General features: G+C 47.2%; 1 protein-coding gene across 1 annotated transcript in view; it reads right to left on the reverse strand.

The window, feature by feature from the left end:
- Positions 1–4,277: 4,277 nt before the first annotated feature.
- Positions 4,278–22,500, reverse strand: part of LOC124022813 (protein FAM184B-like) — a 19,143-nt gene continuing 920 nt past the window's right edge. Inside the window, exons 2-5 of the mRNA XM_046337496.1 lie at positions 22,082–22,199; positions 15,053–15,160; positions 4,966–5,339; positions 4,278–4,638 (exon numbers count right to left, since the gene is read on the reverse strand). Of these exons, the coding sequence (XP_046193452.1) occupies positions 4,545–4,638; positions 4,966–5,339; positions 15,053–15,160; positions 22,082–22,199 (694 nt within the window). The 3' untranslated portion in view covers positions 4,278–4,544. The remainder of the gene's footprint in view (positions 4,639–4,965; positions 5,340–15,052; positions 15,161–22,081; positions 22,200–22,500) is intronic.

The raw sequence follows: 22,500 nt of genomic DNA on the forward strand, positions 1-22,500 counted from the left end.
GAGAGACAGTACCGTATCGAAGAGCCCTCACTGCTGCTCCACCAAACAGGAAGTCTTCTGACTAGCTTGGAGAGACTGTACCGTATCGAAGAGCCCTTACTGCTGCTCCACCAAACAGGAAGTCTTCTGACTAGCTTGGAGAGACAGTACCGTATCGAAGAGCCCTCACTGCTGCTCCACCAAACAGGAAGTCTTCTGACTAGCTTGGAGAGACAGTACCGTATCGAAGAGCCCTCACTGCTGCTCCACCAAACAGGAAGTCTTCTGACTAGCTTGGAGAGACTACCGTATCGAAGAGCCCTCACTGCTGCTCCACCAAACAGGAAGTCTTCTGACTAGCTTGGAGAGACAGTACCGTATCGAAGAGCCCTCACTGCTGCTACACCAAACAGGAAGTCTTCTGACTAGCTTTGAGAGACAGTACCGTATCGAAGAGCCCTCACTGCTACTCCACCAAACAGGAAGTCTTCTGACTAGCTTGGAGAGACAGTACCGTATCGAAGAGCCCTCACTGCTGCTCCACCAAACAGGAAGTCTTCTGACTAGCTTGGAGAGACAGTACCGTATCGAAGAGCCCTCACTGCTGCTCCACCAAACAGGAAGTCTTCTGACTAGCTTGGAGAGACCGTATCGAAGAGCCCTTACTGCTACTCCATCATCCTATTACTACAACTTAATTGAGAATAAATTCAATCCTAAATAGCTTTGTGACAGTATGAAAAAAATAACTAAAAAGCAGCATTCCTCAAGAGAGGATGGCTTTCATTTTTTTATTTAACCTTTTATTTAACTAGGCAAGTCGGTTAAAAGCAAATAATTATTTACAATGACGGCCTACCAAAAGGCAAAATACCTCCTACGGGGGCTGGGATTAAAATTAATTAAATAAAAATATAGGACAAAACACACGCATCACGACGAGAGACCTAAGACAACATCACAACATGGTAGCAACAGAACTTGATAACATGGTAGCATGACAACAACACAACAACATGGTAGCAACAATATGGTAGCAAGTGACAATAACATGGTAGCAACACAACATGACAACATGGTAGCAACACAACATGACAACATGGTAGCAACACAACATGACAACAACACAACATGGTAGCAGCACAACATGACAACAACATGGTAGCAACACAACATGGTAGCAACATGACAACAACATGGTAGCAACACAACATGACAACAACATGGTAGCAACACAACATGACAACAACATGGTAGCAACACAACATGACAACAACATGGTAGCAACACAACATGACAACAATATGGTAGCAACACAACATGGTAGCAACACAACATGACAACAACAACATGGTAGCAACACAACAAGACAACAACATGGTAGCAACACAACATGACAACAATATGGTAGCAACACAACATGGTAGCAACACAACACGGTAGCAACACAACATGACAACAACAACACGGTAGCAACACAACAAGACAACAACACGGTAGCAACACAACATGACAACAACACGGTAGCAACACAACAAGACAACAACACGGTAGCAACACAACATGACAACAACACGGTAGCAACACAACATGACAACAACATGGTAGCAACACAACAAGACAACAACACGGTAGCAACACAACATGACAACAACATGGTAGCAACACAACATGACAACAACATGGTAGCAACACAACATGACAACAACATGGTAGCAACACAACATGACAACAACATGGTAGCAACACAACATGACAACAACATGGTAGCAACACAACATGACAACAACATGGTAGCAACACAACATGACAACAACATGGTAGCAACACAACATGACAACAACATGGTAGCAACACAACATGACAACAACATGGTAGCAACACAACATGACAACAACATGGTAGCAACACAACATGACAACAACATGGTAGCAACACAACATGACAACAACATGGTAGCAACACAACATGACAACAACATGGTAGCAACACAACATGACAACAACATGGTAGCAACACAACACAGGGTACAAACATTACAAGAAGGTAGAGACAACAAAACATCACACAAAGCAGCCACAACTGTCAATTGGGGCGGCAGCGTAGCCTAGTGGTTAGAGCGTTGGACTAGTAACCGGAAGGTTGTGAGTTCAAACCCCCGAGCTGACAAGGTACAAATCTGTCGTTCTGCCCCTGAACAGGCAGTTAACCCACTGTTCCCAGGCCGTCATTGAAAATAAGAATATGTTCTTAACTGACTTGCCTGGTTAAATAAAGGTAAAAAAATAAGACTGTCCATGATTGAGTCTTTGAATGAAGAGATGGAGATAAAACTGTCCAGTTTGAGTGTTTTTTGCAGCTCGTTCCAGTCGCTAGCTGCAGCGAACTGAAAAGAGGAGCGACCCAGGGATGTATGCTTTGGGGACCTTTAACAGTACGCGACTGACAGAACGGGTGTTGGAGATATCGGGGATGCAGTAGGTATCTCAGATAGGAGGGAGTGAACAGGTGTTGTATGTGGAGGATGAGGGCTGCAGTAGATATCTCAGATAGGGGGGAGTGAACAGGTGTTGTATGTGGAGGATGAGGGCTGCAGTAGATATCTCAGATAGGAGGGAGTGAACAGGTGTTGTATGTGGAGGATGAGGGCTGCAGTAGATATCTCAGATAGGGGGGAGTGAACAGGTGTTGTATGTGGAGGATGAGGGCTGCAGTAGATATCTCAGATAGGAGGGAGTGGAGGAAGGGTGTTGTATGTGGAGGATGAGGGCTGCAGTAGGTATCTCAGATAGGGGGGAGTGAACAGGTGTTGTATGTGGAGGATGAGGGCTGCAGTAGATATCTCAGATAGGGGGGAGTGAGGCCTAAGAGGGTTTTATAAATAAGCATCAACCAGTGGGTCTTGCGACGGGTATACAGAGATGACCAGTTTTCAGAGGACTATATAACTGTCCCTAGAATTTCTCCGCAAACAGCTGGAGGCAGGGCTTTCTCCTATCGAGCTCCATTTTTATGGAACGGTCTGCCTACCCATGTCAGAGACGCAAACTCGGTCTCAACCTTTAAGTCTTTACTGAAGACTCATCTCTTCAGTAGATCATATGATTGACTGTAGTGTGACCCAAGAGTGGGAAGGTGAATGTAAAGGCTCTGGAGCAACGAACCGCCCTTGCTGTCTCTGCCTGGCCGGTTCCCCCTTTCCACTGGGATTCTCTGCCTCTAACCCTGTTACGGGGGCTGAGTCACTGGCTTACTGGGGCTCTCTCATGCCGTCCCTGGAAGGGGTGTGTCACTTGAGTGGGTTGAGTCACTGATGTGATCTTCCTGTCTGGGTTGGCGCCCCCCCTTGGGTTGTGCCGTGGCGGAGGTCTTTGTGGGCTATACTCAGCCCTCTCACCTGGTTAACTCATTCATCCTGGTTCAGGAAACAGCCCCCCTCCAGTATCTGAACAACAACCCCCCTCCAGTATCTGAACAACAGCCCCCCTACAGTATCTGAACAACAGCCCCCCTACAGTATCTGAACAACAGCCCCCCCTCCCTCCAGTATCTGAACAACAGCCCCCCTCCAGTATCTGAACAACAGCCCCCTCCCTCCAGTATCTGAACAACAGCCCCCTACAGTATCTGAACAACAGCCCCCTACAGTATCTGAACAACAGCCCCCCTCCAGTATCTGAACAACAGCCCCCTCCAGTATCTGAACAACAGTCACCTGGTTCAGGAAACAGCCCCCTCCAGTATCTGAACAACAGCCCCCTCCAGTATCTGAACAACAGCCCCCTCCAGTATCTGAACAACAGCCTCCCTCCAGTATCTGAACAACAGCCCCCTACAGTATCTGAACAACAGCCCCCTCCAGTATCTGAACAACAGCCCCCCCCTCCAGTATCTGAACAACAGTCACCTGGTTCTGAAAACAGCCCCCTCCAGTATCTGAACAACAGCCCCCCCTCCAGTATCTGAACAACAGCCCCCTCCAGTATCTGAACAACAGCCCCCCTCCAGTATCTGAACAACAGCCCCCTCCAGTATCTGAACAACAGAACCCCCTCCAGTATCTGAACAACAGCCCCTCCAGTATCTGAACAACAGCCCCCCTCCAGTATCTGAACAACATCTGAACCCCCTCCAGTATCTGAACAACAGCCCCCCTCCAGTATCTGAACAACATCCCCCCTCCAGTATCTGAACAACAGCCCCCTCCAGTATCTGAACAACATCCCCCCTCCAGTATCTGAACAACAGCCCCCTCCAGTATCTGACACTGATACAACAACTAACCACAGACAGCAGAGTAGATATAAATAAAATACTTTATTCCACATTATAGATTATAATACAATACATTTGCATTGAACAAGCTTTTGGTCTGTCAGGTGTTTGTTTAAAGCTGAGTGTGTTGTACAGGTGAGTAGAGGTCACCTGTGTGTGTTGTACAGGTGAGTAGAGGTCACCTGTGTGTGTGTGTGGTGTGTGTGTGTGTGTGTGGTCTGTCAGGTGTTTGTTTAAAGCTGAGTGTGTTGTACAGGTGTGTGTGTGTGTGTGTGGTGGTGTGTGTGTGTTCAGAAGGAGAAGTACTTCGTGTACCAATCCTGCTTCTGAGGGTCCCGCCCCTCTGCCCCCTGGCCACTCCCCCTCTGCTCCAAATATGGGCTCCTGGGAACACAGGAAGTACATTTTAGACTGCTGGGAGGGAGGGAGACAGACAGACAGAGAAGGACATTGGGCTTTGTGAAGGAACAGAGACAGAGAGTCAGACAGACAGACAGACAGACAGACAGACAGACAGACAGACAGACAGACAGACAGACAGACAGACAGACAGACAGACAGACAGACAGACAGACAGACAGACAGACAGACAGACAGACAGACAACTATGGGATGATACTCTTAGACAGACAGAGAAGGACATTGGGCTTTGCGAAGGAACACAGACAGCGCTATTGGCTGTGCTGTTTCCATAGATACAGTATCTGTTACCTGGTTGACTGGCTGTTCAGGTGTGGGCGGAGCTCCTGCGAGGGTGAGGTGACGTGTCGAATCCCGTGTCGAGGCTCGGGGAGGGAGGATGGACAGAGGGGGAGGGGGGTGGTGGGAGCAGGGGGGAGAGGAGTGGGGGTACGAGAGAGAGGGCCGCGACCGCTGGGATCCAAACTGGGAGACCTGGGAGTACGGGGGAGGGAGGGGGAGGAACGAGGTAGAGAGGAGGAGGCGTAGGGCAGAGTTGAGGAGGGGGAGGGATGTTGGGGGAGGCAGGGGGAGGGGGTGTCGTGGGGGAGGAGGACACTCCTCTCATAGGCGCTGAGGTTTGGAACGCTGGTGACACGGGGCGGAGACTCCTCCACACGCTTCCTCTGAAACACAACGTCATGACGACAACATTCATACAACACAGTGAATAATTAGTTAATCCCACCAATACAACACTAGTTAATCCCACCAATACAACACTAGTTAATCCCACCAATACAACACTAGTTAACCCCACCAATACAACACAGTGAAACACTAGTTAATCCCACCAATACAACACTAGTTAATCCCACCAATACAACACTAGTTAATCCCACCAATACAACACTAGTTAATTCCACCAATACAACACAGTGAAACACTAGTTAATCCCACCAATACAACACTAGTTAATCCCACCAATACAACACTAGTTAATCCCACCAATACAACACTAGTTAATCCCACCAATACAACACTAGTTAATCCCACCAATACAACACAGTGAAACACTAGTTAATCCCACCAATACAACACAGTGAAACACTAGTTAATCCCACCAATACAACACTAGTTAATCCCACCAATACAACACTAGTTAATTCCACCAATACAACACTAGTTAATCCCACCAATACAACACTAGTTAATCCCACCAATACAACACTAGTTAATTCCACCAATACAACACTAGTTAATCCCACCAATACAACACTAGTTAATCCCACCAATACAACACTAGTTAATTCCACCAATACAACACTAGTTAATCCCACCAATACAACACTAGTTAATTCCACCAATACAACACAGTGAAACACTAGTTAATCCCACCAATACAACACTAGTTAATCCCACCAATACAACACTAGTTAACCCCACCAATACAACACTAGTTAATCCCACCAATACAACACTAGTTAATCCCACCAATACAACACTAGTTAATCCCACCAATACAACACTAGTTAATTCCACCAATACAACACAGTGAAACACTAGTTAACCCCACCAATACAACACAGTGAAACACTAGTTAATCCCACCAATACAACACTAGTTAACCCCACCAATACAACACAGTGAAACACTAGTTAATCCCACCAATACAACACTAGTTAATCCCACCAATACAACACTAGTTAATCCCACCAATACAACACTAGTTAATCCCACCAATACAACACTAGTTAATCCCACCAATACAACACAGTGAAACACTAGTTAACCCCACCAATACAACACTAGTTAACCCCACCAATACAACACTAGTTAATCCCACCAATACAACACTAGTTAATCCCACCAATACAACACTAGTTAACCCCACCAATACAACACTAGTTAATCCCACCAATACAACACTAGTTAAACACTAGTTAATCCCACCAATACAACACTAGTTAATCCCACCAATACAACACTAGTTAACACTAGTTAATACAACACAATGAAACACTAGTTAATCCCACCAATACAACACTAGTTAATCCCACCAATACAACACTAGTTAATCCCACCAATACAACACTAGTTAACCCCACCAATACAACACAGTGAAACACTAGTTAATCCCACCAATACAACACAGTGAAACACTAGTTAATCCCACCAATACAACACAGTGAAACACTAGTTAACCCAACCAATACAACACTAGTTAATCCCACCAATACAACACAGTGAAACACTAGTTAATCCCACCAATACAACACTAGTTAATCCCACCAATACAACACTAGTTAACCCCACCAATACAACACAGTGAAGCACTAGTTAATCCCACCAATACAACACTAGTTAATCCCACCAATACAACACAGTTAAACACTAGTTAATCCCACCAATACAACACTAGTTAATCCCACCAATACAACACTAGTTAATCCCACCAATACAACACTAGTTAATCCCACCAATACAACACAGTTAAACACTAGTTAATCCCACCAATACAACACTAGTTAATCCCACCAATACAACACTAGTTAACCCCATCTATACATCACAGTGAAACACTAGTTAATCCCACCAATACAACACTAGTTAATCCCACCAATACAACACTAGTTAATCCCACCAATACAACACAGTTAAACACTAGTTAACCCCACCAATACAACACTAGTTAACCCCACCAATACAACACAGTGAAACACTAGTTAATCCCACCAATACAACACTAGTTAATCCCACCAATACAACACAGTGAAACACTAGTTAACCCCACCAATACAACACTAGTTAATCCCACCAATACAACACTAGTTAATTCCACCAATACAACACTAGTTAATCCCACCAATACAACACAGTGAAACACTAGTTAACCCCACCAATACAACACTAGTTAATCCCACCAATACAACACAGTTAAACACTAGTTAATCCCACCAATACAACACAGTGAAACACTAGTTAATCCCACCAATACAACACTAGTTAATCCCACCAATACAACACTAGTTAATCCCACCAATACAACACAGTGAAACACTAGTTAATCCCACCAATACAACACAGTGAAACACTAGTTAATCCCACCAATACAACACTAGTTAATCCCACCAATACAACACTAGTTAATCCCACCAATACAACACTAGTTAATTCCACCAATACAACACAGTGAAACACTAGTTAATCCCACCAATACAACACTAGTTAATCCCACCAATACAACACTAGTTAATCCCACCAATACAACACTAGTTAATCCCACCAATACAACACTAGTTAATCCCACCAATACAACACAGTGAAACACTAGTTAATCCCACCAATACAACACAGTGAAACACTAGTTAATCCCACCAATACAACACTAGTTAATCCCACCAATACAACACTAGTTAATCCCACCAATACAACACTAGTTAATTCCACCAATACAACACTAGTTAATCCCACCAATACAACACTAGTTAATCCCACCAATACAACACTAGTTAATTCCACCAATACAACACTAGTTAATCCCACCAATACAACACTAGTTAATCCCACCAATACAACACTAGTTAATTCCACCAATACAACACTAGTTAATCCCACCAATACAACACTAGTTAATTCCACCAATACAACACAGTGAAACACTAGTTAATCCCACCAATACAACACTAGTTAATCCCACCAATACAACACTAGTTAACCCCACCAATACAACACTAGTTAATCCCACCAATACAACACTAGTTAATCCCACCAATACAACACTAGTTAATCCCACCAATACAACACTAGTTAATTCCACCAATACAACACAGTGAAACACTAGTTAACCCCACCAATACAACACAGTGAAGCACTAGTTAATCCCACCAATACAACACTAGTTAACCCCACCAATACAACACAGTGAAACACTAGTTAATCCCACCAATACAACACTAGTTAATCCCACCAATACAACACTAGTTAATCCCACCAATACAACACTAGTTAATCCCACCAATACAACACAGTGAAACACTAGTTAACCCCACCAATACAACACTAGTTAACCCCACCAATACAACACTAGTTAACCCCACCAATACAACACTAGTTAACCCCACCAATACAACACTAGTTAATCCCACCAATACAACACTAGTTAACCCCACCAATACAACACTAGTTAATCCCACCAATACAACACAGTGAAACACTAGTTAATCCCACCAATACAACACTAGTTAATCCCACCAATACAACACAGTGAAACACTAGTTAATTCCACCAATACAACACTAGTTAATCCCACCAATACAACACTAGTTAATCCCACCAATACAACACTAGTTAACCCCACCAATACAACACTAGTTAATCCCACCAATACAACACAGTGAAACACTAGTTAATCCCACCAATACAACACAGTGAAACACTAGTTAATCCCACCAATACAACACAGTGAAACACTAGTTAACCCCACCAATACAACACTAGTTAATCCCACCAATACAACACTAGTTAATCCCACCAATACAACACTAGTTAATCCCACCAATACAACACTAGTTAATCCCACCAATACAACACAGTTAAACACTAGTTAATCCCACCAATACAACACTAGTTAATCCCACCAATACAACACTAGTTAATCCCACCAATACAACACAGTTAAACACTAGTTAACCCCACCAATACAACACAGTGAAACACTAGTTAATCCCACCAATACAACACTAGTTAATCCCACCAATACAACACAGTGAAACACTAGTTAACCCCACCAATACAACACTAGTTAATCCCACCAATACAACACTAGTTAATTCCACCAATACAACACTAGTTAATCCCACCAATACAACACAGTGAAACACTAGTTAACCCCACCAATACAACACTAGTTAATCCCACCAATACAACACAGTTAAACACGAATTAATCCCACCAATACAACACAGTGAAACACTAGTTAATCCCACCAATACAACACTAGTTAATCCCACCAATACAACACTAGTTAATCCCACCAATACAACACAGTGAAACACTAGTTAATCCCACCAATACAACACAGTGAAACACTAGTTAATCCCACCAATACAACACTAGTTAATCCCACCAATACAACACTAGTTAATCCCACCAATACAACACCAGTTAATCCCACCAATACAACACAGTGAAACACTAGTTAATCCCACCAATACAACACTAGTTAATCCCACCACTACAACACTAGTTAATCCCACCAATACAACACTAGTTAATCCCACCAATACAACACTAGTTAATCCCACCAATACAACACAGTGAAACACTAGTTAATCCCACCAATACAACACAGTGAAACACTAGTTAATCCCACCAATACAACACTAGTTAATCCCACCAATACAACACTAGTTAATCCCACCAATACAACACTAGTTAATTCCACCAATACAACACTAGTTAATCCCACCAATACAACACTAGTTAATCCCACCAATACAACACTAGTTAATTCCACCAATACAACACTAGTTAATCCCACCAATACAACACTAGTTAATCCCACCAATACAACACTAGTTAATTCCACCAATACAACACTAGTTAATCCCACCAATACAACACTAGTTAATTCCACCAATACAACACAGTGAAACACTAGTTAATCCCACCAATACAACACTAGTTAACCCCACCAATACAACACTAGTTAACCCCACCAATACAACACTAGTTAATCCCACCAATACAACACTAGTTAATCCCACCAATACAACACTAGTTAATCCCACCAATACAACACTAGTTAATTCCACCAATACAACACAGTGAAACACTAGTTAACCCCACCAATACAACACAGTGAAACACTAGTTAATCCCACCAATACAACACTAGTTAACCCCACCAATACAACACAGTGAAACACTAGTTAATCCCACCAATACAACACTAGTTAATCCCACCAATACAACACTAGTTAATCCCACCAATACAACACTAGTTAATCCCACCAATACAACACAGTGAAACACTAGTTAACCCCACCAATACAACACTAGTTAACCCCACCAATACAACACTAGTTAACCCCACCAATACAACACTAGTTAACCCCACCAATACAACACTAGTTAACCCCACCAATACAACACTAGTTAACCCCACCAATACAACACTAGTTAATCCCACCAATACAACACAGTGAAACACTAGTTAATCCCACCAATACAACACTAGTTAATCCCACCAATACAACACAGTGAAACACTAGTTAATTCCACCAATACAACACTAGTTAATCCCACCAATACAACACTAGTTAATCCCACCAATACAACACTAGTTAACCCCACCAATACAACACTAGTTAATCCCACCAATACAACACAGTGAAACACTAGTTAATCCCACCAATACAACACAGTGAAACACTAGTTAATCCCACCAATACAACACAGTGAAACACTAGTTAACCCCACCAATACAACACTAGTTAATCCCACCAATACAACACAGTGAAACACTAGTTAATCCCACCAATACAACACTAGTTAATCCCACCAATACAACACTAGTTAACCCCACCAATACAACACAGTGAAGCACTAGTTAATCCCACCAATACAACACTAGTTAATCCCACCAATACAACACAGTTAAACACTAGTTAATCCCACCAATACAACACTAGTTAATCCCACCAATACAACACTAGTTAATCCCACCAATACAACACTAGTTAACCCCACCAATACAACACAGTGAAACACTAGTTAATCCCACCAATACAACACTAGTTAATCCCACCAATACAACACAGTGAAACACTAGTTAACCCCACCAATACAACACTAGTTAATCCCACCAATACAACACTAGTTAATTCCACCAATACAACACTAGTTAATCCCACCAATACAACACAGTGAAACACTAGTTAACCCCACCAATACAACACTAGTTAATCCCACCAATACAACACAGTTAAACACTAGTTAATCCCACCAATACAACACAGTGAAACACTAGTTAATCCCACCAATACAACACTAGTTAATCCCACCAATACAACACAGTGAAACACTAGTTAATCCCACCAATACAACACAGTGAAACACTAGTTAATCCCACCAATACAACACTAGTTAATCCCACCAATACAACACTAGTTAATTCCACCAATACAACACAGTGAAACACTAGTTAATCCCACCAATACAACACTAGTTAATCCCACCAATACAACACTAGTTAATCCCACCAATACAACACTAGTTAATCCCACCAATACAACACTAGTTAATCCCACCAATACAACACAGTGAAACACTAGTTAATCCCACCAATACAACACAGTGAAACACTAGTTAATCCCACCAATACAACACTAGTTAATCCCACCAATACAACACTAGTTAATTCCACCAATACAACACTAGTTAATCCCACCAATACAACACTAGTTAATCCCACCAATACAACACTAGTTAATTCCACCAATACAACACTAGTTAATCCCACCAATACAACACTAGTTAATCCCACCAATACAACACTAGTTAATTCCACCAATACAACACTAGTTAATCCCACCAATACAACACTAGTTAATTCCACCAATACAACACAGTGAAACACTAGTTAATCCCACCAATACAACACTAGTTAATCCCACCAATACAACACTAGTTAACCCCACCAATACAACACTAGTTAATCCCACCAATACAACACTAGTTAATCCCACCAATACAACACTAGTTAATCCCACCAATACAACACTAGTTAATTCCACCAATACAACACAGTGAAACACTAGTTAACCCCACCAATACAACACAGTGAAACACTAGTTAATCCCACCAATACAACACTAGTTAACCCCACCAATACAACACAGTGAAACACTAGTTAATCCCACCAATACAACACTAGTTAATCCCACCAATACAACACTAGTTAATCCCACCAATACAACACTAGTTAATCCCACCAATACAACACAGTGAAACACTAGTTAACCCCACCAATACAACACTAGTTAACCCCACCAATACAACACTAGTTAACCCCACCAATACAACACTAGTTAACCCCACCAATACAACACTAGTTAACCCCACCAATACAACACTAGTTAATCCCACCAATACAACACTAGTTAACCCCACCAATACAACACTAGTTAATCCCACCAATACAACACAGTGAAACACTAGTTAATCCCACCAATACAACACTAGTTAATCCCACCAATACAACACAGTGAAACACTAGTTAATTCCACCAATACAACACTAGTTAATCCCACCAATACAACACTAGTTAATCCCACCAATACAACACTAGTTAACCCCACCAATACAACACTAGTTAATCCCACCAATACAACACAGTGAAACACTAGTTAATCCCACCAATACAACACAGTGAAACACTAGTTAATCCCACCAATACAACACAGTGAAACACTAGTTAACCCCACCAATACAACACTAGTTAATCCCACCAATACAACACAGTGAAACACTAGTTAATCCCACCAATACAACACTAGTTAATCCCACCAATACAACACTAGTTAATCCCACCAATACAACACAGTGAAACACTAGTTAACCCCACCAATACAACACTAGTTAATCCCACCAATACAACACAGTTAAACACTAATTAATCCCACCAATACAACACAGTGAAACACTAGTTAATCCCACCAATACAACACTAGTTAATCCCACCAATACAACACTAGTTAATCCCACCAATACAACACAGTGAAACACTAGTTAATCCCACCAATACAACACAGTGAAACACTAGTTAATCCCACCAATACAACACTAGTTAATCCCACCAATACAACACAGTGAAACACTAGTTAATCCCACCAATACAACACAGTGAAACACTAGTTAATCCCACCAATACAACACTAGTTAATCCCACCAATACAACACTAGTTAATCCCACCAATACAACACTAGTTAATCCCACCAATACAACACAGTGAAACACTAGTTAATCCCACCAATACAACACAGTGAAACACTAGTTAATCCCACCAATACAACACTAGTTAATCCCACCAATACAACACTACTTAATCCCACCAATACAACACTAGTTAATCCCACCAATACAACACTAGTTAATCCCACCAATACAACACAGTGAAGCACTAGTTAATCCCACCAATACAACACAGTTAAACACTAGTTAATCCCACCAATAAAACACTAGTTAACCCCACCAATACAACACTAGTTAATCCCACTAATACAACACAGTGAAACACTAGTTAATCCCACCAATACAACACTAGTTAATCCCACCAATACAACACTAGTGAAACACTAGTTAATTCCACCAATACAACACAGTGAAACACTAGTTAATCCCACCAATACAACACTAGTTAATCCCACCAATACAACACTAGTTAATCCCACCAATACAACACTAGTTAATCCCACCAATACAACACAGTGAAACACTAGTTAATCCCACCAATACAACACTAGTTAATCCCACCAATACAACACTAGTTAATTCCACCAATACAACACTAGTTAATCCCACCAATACAACACTAGTTAATCCCACCAATACAACACAGTTAAACACTAGTTAATTCCACCAATACAACACAGTGAAACACTAGTTAATCCCACCAATACAACACTAGTTAATCCCACCAATACAACACTAGTTAATCCCACCAATACAACACTAGTTAATCCCACCAATACAACACTAGTTAATCCCACTAATACAACACAGTGAAACACTAGTTAATCCCACCAATACAACACTAGTTAATCCCACCAATACAACACTAGTTAATCCCACCAATACAACACTAGTTAATCCCACCAATACAACACAGTGAAACACTAGTTAATCCCACCAATACAACACTAGTTAATCCCACCAATACAACACTAGTTAATTCCACCAATACAACACTAGTTAATTCCACCAATACAACACTAGTTAATCCCACCAATACAACACTAGTTAATCCCACCAATACAACACTAGTTAATCCCACCAATACAACACTAGTTAATCCCACCAATACAACACTAGTTAATCCCACCAATACAACACTAGTTAATCCCACCAATACAACACTAGTTAATCCCACCAATACAACACAGTTAAACACTAGTTAATCCCACCAATACAACACTAGTTAATCCCACCAATACAACACAGTTAAACACTAGTTAACCCCACCAATACAACACTAGTTAACCCCACCAATACAACACAGTTAAACACTAGTTAATCCCACCAATACAACACTAGGTAATTCCACCAATACAACACTAGGTAATTCCACCAATACAACACTAGTGAAACACAAAAACAACAGAGGAGTGTGTGTCACCCTCATAGTTGGTGTAACGATCCCGGGGTGTGGCCTGTTGTCATGGAGCCTGAGGGTTCCGTTGTCCCCGGCAACCGGAGGATGAAGATGCAGCTGATGTCGTTCCTCCTGGAGAAGCAATGAGACATCAGGTGTGTGGGGTAGGAGTAGGGGGTAGGAGTAGGGGGTAGGAGTAGGGGTAGGAGTAGGGGGTAGGAGAGGGGGTAGGAGTGGGGGTAGGAGTAGGGGGTAGGAGTAGGGGGTAGGAGTAGGGGGTAGGAGTGGGGGGTAGGAGTAGGGGGTAGGAGAGGGGGGGTAGGAGTAGGGGGTAGGAGTGGGGGGGTGGGAGAGGGGGTAGGAGTAGTTAATCCCAGGAGTAGGGGGGTAGGAGTAGGGGGTAGGAGTGGGGGGTAGGAGTGGGGGGTAGGAGTACAGGAGTAGGGGGTAGGAGAGGGGGTAGGAGTGGGGGGTAGGAGTGGGGGTGGGAAGGGGGTAGGAGTGGGGGGTAGGAGTAGGGGGTAGGAGTAGGGGGTAGGAGTGGGGGGTAGGGAGTAGGGGGTAGGAGTAGGGGGTAGGAGTAGGGGGTAGGAGTGGGGGGTAGGAGTAGGGGGTAGGAGTGGGGGGTAGGAGTAGGGGGTAGGAGAGGGGGTAGGAGTAGGGGGTAGGAGTGGGGGGTGGGAGAGGGGGTAGGAGTAGGGGTGGAGTGGGGGGTTGGAGTGGGGGGATAGGAGAGGGGGTAGGAGTGGGGGGTAGGAGTAGGGGGTAGGAGTAGGGGGGTAGGAGTGGGGGTGGGTAGGGGTAGGAGTGGGGGGTAGGAGTGGGGGGTGGGTAGGGGGTAGGAGTGGGGGGTAGGAGTGTGGGGTAGGAGTAGGGGGTAGGAGTGGGGGTAGGAGTGGGGTAGGAGTGGGGTAGCAGTATGGGGTAGGAGTGGGGGTAGGAGTAGGGGGGTAGGAGTGGGGGTAGGAGTAGGGGGTGGAGTGGGGGGGTATGAGTGGGGGTAGGAGTGGGGGGTAGGAATGTGGGGTAGTAGTGTGGGGTAGGAGTGGGGTTGGAAGGTGGGGCAGGAGAGTGGGGTAGGAATGGGGTAGGAGTGGGGTAGGGGTGGGGGGTAGGAGTAGGGGGTAGGAGTAGGGTTGGAATAGGGGGTAGGAGTGGGGTTGGAGTGGGGGTAGGAATGTGGGGTAGGAGTGGGGTAGCAGTGGGGGGTAGGAGTGGGGTAGGAGTGGGGGGTAGGAATGTGGGGTTGGAGTGGGGTAGGAGTGTGGGGTAGGAGTGGGGTAGAAGTGTGGGGTTGGAGTGGGGTTGGAGTGTGGGGTAGGAGAGGGGGTAGCTGTGTGGGGGGTAGTGGGGTTAGAAGTGGGGTAGGTGTGTGGGGGTAGGTGTGGGGTAGGTGTATGTGGGGTAGGTGTATGTGGGGTAGGTTTTTGTGGGGTAGGTGTTAGAGGGGTATGAGGGGGTAGGTGTGTATGGGGTAGGTGTGGGGTTAGGAAAGGGGTAGGAATGTGGGATAAGAGTGTGTGGGGTAGGTGTATTAGGTGTGTGTGGGGTAGGAGTGGGGTAGGTGTGTGGGGTAGGAGGGGGGTATGTGTGTGTTAGGTGTGTGGGTAGGAATGTGGGGTAGGAGTGTGTGGTGTAGGTGTGTGTGGCGTAGTGTGTGTGGTTGGTGTGTGCGGGGTAGGTGTGTGGGGTAGGTTTTTGTGTGGTAGGTGTTTGTGGGGGTAGGAGAGGGGTAGGTTTGGGGTAGGTGTGTGTGTGGGGTAGGTGTGTGTGGGGTAGGTGTGTGTGGGGTAGGTTTTTGTGGGGTAGGTGTTTGTGGGGGTAGGAGAGGGGTAGGTTTGGGGTAGGTGTGGGGTAGGTGTGTGTGGTAGGTGTGTGAGTGAGTGTGAGGTAGATGAGTGAGTGAGTGAGTGAGTGAGTGAGTGAGTGAGTGAGTGAGTGAGTGAGTGAGTGAGTGAGTGAGTGAGTGAGTGAGTGAGTGTGAGGTAGATGATTGAGTGAGTGTGAGGTAGATGATTGAGTGAGTGAGTGAGTGTGAGTGAGGGAGTGTGAGGTAGGTGGGGTAAGTGTCGGTGTATTAGTGTGTGTGAGTGAGTGTGAAGTAGATGTGTGTGCGGTAGGTGTGTGTGCGGTAGGTGTGTGAGTGAGTGTGCGGTAGGTGTGGTAAGTGTGTGTGATGTAGGTGTGTGTGCGGTAGGTGTGTGAGTGAGTGTGCAGTAGGTGTGTGTGCGGTAGATGTGGTAAGTGTGTGTGATGTAGGTGTGTGCGGTAGGTGTGTGAGTGAGTGTGCGGTAGGTGAGTGTGCGGTAGGTGAGTGTGCGGTAGGTGTGTGTGCGGTAGGTGTGTGTGCGGTAGGTGTGTGAGTGAGTGTGCGGTAGGTGTGTGTGCGGTAGGTGTGTGAGTGAGTGTGCGGTAGGTGTGTGTGCGGTAGGTGTGTGAGTGAGTGTGCGGTAGGTGTGTGTGATGTAGGTGTGTGCGGTAGGTGTGTGTGCGGTAGGTGTGTGAGTGAGTGTGTGGTAGGTGTGTGTGCGCGGTAGTTGTGTGTGAGGTAGGTGTGTGTGAGGTAGGTGTGTGAGTGAGTGTGCGGTAGGTGTGTGTGCGGTAGGTGTGTGTGCGGTAGGTGTGTGTGCGGTAGGTGTGTGTGCGGTAGGTGTGTGAGTGTGCGGTAGGTGTGTGTGCGGTAGGTGTGTGTGCGGTAGGTGAGTGTGCGGTAGGTGTGTGAGTGAGTGTGCGGTAGGTGTGTGAGTGTGTGTGAGGTAGGTGTGTGTGAGGTAGGTGTGTGTGAGGTAGGTGTGTGTGCGGTAGGTGTGTGTGCGGTAGGTGTGTGTGCGGTAGGTGTGTGTGCGGTAGGTGTGTGAGTGAGTGTGCGGTAGGTGTGTGTGCGGTAGGTGTGTGTGCGGTAGGTGTGTGAGTGAGTGTGCGGTAGGTGTGTGAGTGAGTGTGCGGTAGGTGTGTGTGTGGTAGGTGTGTGTGCGGTAGGTGTGTGTGCGGTAGGTGTGTGCGGTAGGTGTGTGTGAGGTAGGTGTGTGTGCGGTAGGTGTGTGAGTGAGGTGTGTGTGGGTAGGTGTGTGAGTGAGTGTGCGGTAGGTGTGTGTGGGTAGGTGTGTGAGTGAGTGTGCGGTAGGTGTGTGTGCGGTAGGTGTGTGTGCGGTAGGTGTGTGTGAGGTAGGTGTGTGAGTGAGTGTGCGGTAGGTGTGTGTGCGGTAGGTGTGTGTGCGGTAGGTGTGTGTGCGGTAGGTGTGTGAGTGTGTGTGCGGTAGGTGTGTGGGGTAGGTGTGTGTGGGTAGGGTGTGAGTGAGTGTGCGGTAGGTGTGTGTGAGGTAGTGTGTGTGGGGTAGGTGTGTGAGTGAGTGTGCGGTAGGTGTGTGGGGTAGGGTGTGTGTGGGGTGGGTGTGGAGTGAGTGTGCGGTAGGTGTGTGTGCGGTAGGTGTGTGTGCGGTAGCTGTGTGTGCGGTAGGTGTGTGGGAGTGTGGGTAGGTGTGTGTGCGGTAGGTGTGTGTGCGGTAGGTGTGTGTGTGGTAGGTGTGTGTGCGGTAGGTGTGTGTGCGGTAGGTGTGTGAGTGAGTGTGCGGTAGGTGTGTGAGTGAGTGTGCGGTAGGTGTGTGTGTGGTAGGTGTGTGTGCGGTAGGTGTGTGAGTGAGAGTGGGGTAGGTGTGTGTGGGTAGGTGTGTGTGAGTGGGCGGTAGGTGTGTGTGGGTAGGTGTGTGAGTGTGCGGTAGGTGTGTGGGTAGGTGTGTGAGTGAGTGTGCGGTAGGTGTGTGCGGTAGGTGAGTGTGGGGTAGGTGTGTGTGCGGTAGGTGTGTGTGGGTAGGTGTGTGAGTGAGTGTGGGGTAGGTGTGTGGCGGTAGGTGTGTGTGCGGTAGGTGTGTGTGCGGTAGGGTGTGTGTGTAGGTGTGTGGCGGTAGGTGTGTGAGTGAGTGTGCGGTAGGTGTGTGTGCGGTAGGTGTGTGTGCGGTAGGTGTGTGTGCGGTAGGTGTGTGAGTGAGTGTGCGGTAGGTGTGTGGGTAGGGTGTGTGTGCGGTAGGTGTGTGTGCGCTAGGTGTGTGTGTGTGTGGTAGGTGTGTGTGCGGTAGATGTGTGTGCGGTAGGTGTGTGAGTGAGTGTGCGGTAGGTGAGTGTGCGGTAGGTGTGTGAGTGAGTGTGCGGTAGGTGTGTGTGGGTAGGTGTGTGAGGTAGGTGTGTGAGTGTGTGTGGGTAGGTGTGTGTGCGGTAGGTGTGTGTGCGGTAGGTGTGTGTGGGTAGGTGTGTGAGTGTGCGGTAGGGTGTGTGCGGTAGGTGTGTGTGCGGTGGTGTGTGAGTGAGTGTGCGGTAGGTGTGTGAGTGAGTGTGCGGTAGGTGTGTGTGTGGTAGTGTGTGAGTGAGTGTGCGGTAGGTGTGTGCGGTAGGTGTGTGTGAGGTAGGTGTGTGAGTGAGTGTGCGGTAGGTGTGTGTGCGGTAGGTGTGTGTGCGGTAGGTGTGTGTGTGGTAGGTGTGTGTGTGGTAGGTGTGTGTGAGGTAGGTGTGTGTGAGGTAGGTGTGTGAGTGAGTGTGCGGTAGGTGTGTGTGCGGTAGGTGTGTGTGCGGTAGGTGTGTGTGCGGTAGGTGAGTGTGCGGTAGGTGTGTGAGTGAGTGTGCGGTAGGTGTGTGTGCGGTAGGTGTGTGAGTGAGTGTGCGGTAGGTGTGTGAGTGAGTGTGCGGTAGGTGTGTGTGCGGTAGGTGTGTGAGTGAGTGTGTGGTAGGTGTGTGAGTGAGTGTGCGGTAGGTGTGTGTGCGGTAGGTGTGTGCGGTAGGTGTGTGTGCGGTAGGTGTGTGAGTGAGTGTGCGGTAGGTGTGTGTGCGGTAGGTGTGTGAGTGAGTGTGCGGTAGGTGTGTGTGCGGTAGGTGTGTGTGCGGTAGGTGTGTGTGCGGTAGGTGTGTGTGCGGTAGGTGTGTGTGCGGTAGGTGTGTGAGCGGTAGGTGTGTGTGCGGTAGGTGTGTGTGCGGTAGGTGTGTGAGTGAGTGTGGGTAGGTGTGTGTGGGTAGTGCGGTAGCTGTGTGTGCGGTAGGTGTGTGAGTGAGTGTGCGGTAGGTGTGTGTGCGGTAGGTGTGTGTGCGGTAGGTGTGTGTGTGGTAGGTGTGTGTGCGGTAGGTGTGTGAGTGAGTGTGCGGTAGGTGTGTGAGTGAGTGTGCGGTAGGTGTGTGAGTGAGTGTGCGGTAGGTGAGTGTGCGGTAGGTGTGTGTGTGGTAGTGTGTGTGCGGTAGGTGTGTGAGTGAGTGTGCGGTAGGTGTGTGTGCGGTAGGTGTGTGAGTGTGTGTGCGGTAGGTGTGTGCGGTAGGTGTGTGTGTAGTGTGTAGGTAGTGTGTGAGTGAGTGTGCGGTAGGTGTGTGTGCGGTAGGTGTGTGTGCGGTAGGTGTGTGTGTGGTAGGTGTGTGTGCGGTAGGTGTGTGTGCGGTAGGTGTGTGAGTGAGTGTGCGGTAGGTGTGTGAGTGAGTGTGCGGTAGGTGTGTGTGTGGTAGGTGTGTGTGCGGTAGGTGTGTGTGCGGTAGGTGTGTGAGTGAGTGTGCGGTAGGTGTGTGTGCGGTAGGTGTGTGAGTGAGTGTGCGGTAGGTGTGTGTGCGGTAGGTGTGTGAGTGAGTGTGCGGTAGGTGTGTGTGCGGTAGGTGTGTGAGTGAGTGTGCGGTAGGTGTGTGTGCGGTAGGTGTGTGAGTGAGTGTGCGGTAGGTGTGTGTGCGGTAGGTGTGTGTGCGGTAGGTGTGTGTGCGGTAGGTGTGTGAGTGAGTGTGCGGTAGGTGTGTGAGTGAGTGTGCGGTAGGTGTGTGTGCGGTAGGTGTGTGTAGGTGTGTGTGCGGTAGGTGTGTGAGTGTGCGGTAGTGTGTGTGTAGGTGTGTGTGCGGTAGGTGTGTGTGCGGTAGGTGTGTGTGCGCTAGGTGTGTGTGTGTGTGGTAGGTGTGTGTGCGGTAGATGTGTGTGCGGTAGGTGTGTGAGTGAGTGTGCGGTAGGTGTGTGTGCGGTAGGTGTGTGAGTGAGTGTGCGGTAGGTGTGTGTGCGGTAGGTGTGTGAGTGAGTGTGCGGTAGGTGTGTGTGCGGTAGGTGTGTGTGAGGTAGGTGTGTGAGTGTGTGTGCGGTAGGTGTGTGTGCGGTAGGTGTGTGTGCGGTAGGTGTGTGTGCGGTAGGTGTGTGAGTGTGCGGTAGGTGTGTGTGCGGTAGGTGTGTGTGCGGTAGGTGTGTGTGCGGTAGGTGTGTGAGTGAGTGTGCGGTAGGTGTGTGAGTGAGTGTGCGGTAGGTGTGTGTGTGGTAGGTGTGTGAGTGAGTGTGCGGTAGGTGTGTGTGCGGTAGGTGTGTGTGAGGTAGGTGTGTGAGTGAGTGTGCGGTAGGTGTGTGTGCGGTAGGTGTGTGTGTGGTAGGTGTGTGTGAGGTAGGTGTGTGTGAGGTAGGTGTGTGAGTGAGTGTGCGGTAGGTGTGTGTGCGGTAGGTGTGTGTGCGGTAGGTGTGTGTGCGGTAGGTGTGTGTGCGGTAGGTGTGTGTGCGGTAGGTGTGTGTGCGGTAGGTGTGTGAGTGTGCGGTAGGTGTGTGAGTGTGCGGTAGGTGTGTGAGTGTGCGGTAGGTGTGTGAGTGTGCGGTAGGTGTGTGTGCGGTAGGTGTGTGTGCGGTAGGTGTGTGAGTGAGTGTGCGGTAGGTGTGTGTGCGGTAGGTGTGTGTGCGGTAGGTGTGTGTGCGGTAGGTGTGTGAGCGGTAGGTGTGTGTGCGGTAGGTGTGTGTGAGGTAGGTGTGTGTGAGGTAGGTGTGTGTGCGGTAGGTGTGTGTGCGGTAGGTGTGTGTGCGGTAGGGTGTGTGTGTGGTAGGTGTAGGTGTGTGAGTGTGCGGTAGGTGTGTGAGTGTGCGGTAGGTGTGTGTGTGCGGTAGGTGTGTGTGCGGTAGGTGTGTGTGCGGTAGGTGTGTGAGTGAGTGTGCGGTAGGTGTGTGTGCGGTAGGTGTGTGTGCGGTAGGTGTGTGTGCGGTAGGTGTGTGAGCGGTAGGTGTGTGAGCGGTAGGTGTGTGTGCGGTAGGTGTGTGTGCGGTAGGTGTGTGTGCGGTAGGTGTGTGAGTGTTCTTACCACCAGGCGTTTGATGAGTTGGTTCCTCTCAGTGAGTCTCTCCTGGAGTCTTCCCATCTGGAGATCATCACTGAGAGGAACCTCCCTCCTCCTGCACCTCTCCTCACGCTCCCGTAGCCTGGGAACACACACACGTTAACCACACCCCTCTCCTCCTCCAGCCTGAGAACACACACACGTTAACCACACCCCTCTCCTCCTCCAGCCTGAGAACACACACACGTTAACCACACCCCTCTCCTCCTCCAGCCTGGGAACACACACACGTTAACCACACCCCTCTCCTCCTCCAGCCTGGGAACACACACACGTTAACCACACCCCTCTCCTCCTCCAGTCTGGGAACACACACACGTTAACCACACCCCTCTCCTCCTCCAGCCTGGGAACACACACACGTTAACCACACCCCTCTCCTC

Source organism: Oncorhynchus gorbuscha, unplaced genomic scaffold (genome assembly GCF_021184085.1).
Source record: "Oncorhynchus gorbuscha isolate QuinsamMale2020 ecotype Even-year unplaced genomic scaffold, OgorEven_v1.0 Un_scaffold_1437, whole genome shotgun sequence".
NCBI classification, from domain to species: Eukaryota; Metazoa; Chordata; class Actinopteri; order Salmoniformes; family Salmonidae; genus Oncorhynchus; species Oncorhynchus gorbuscha.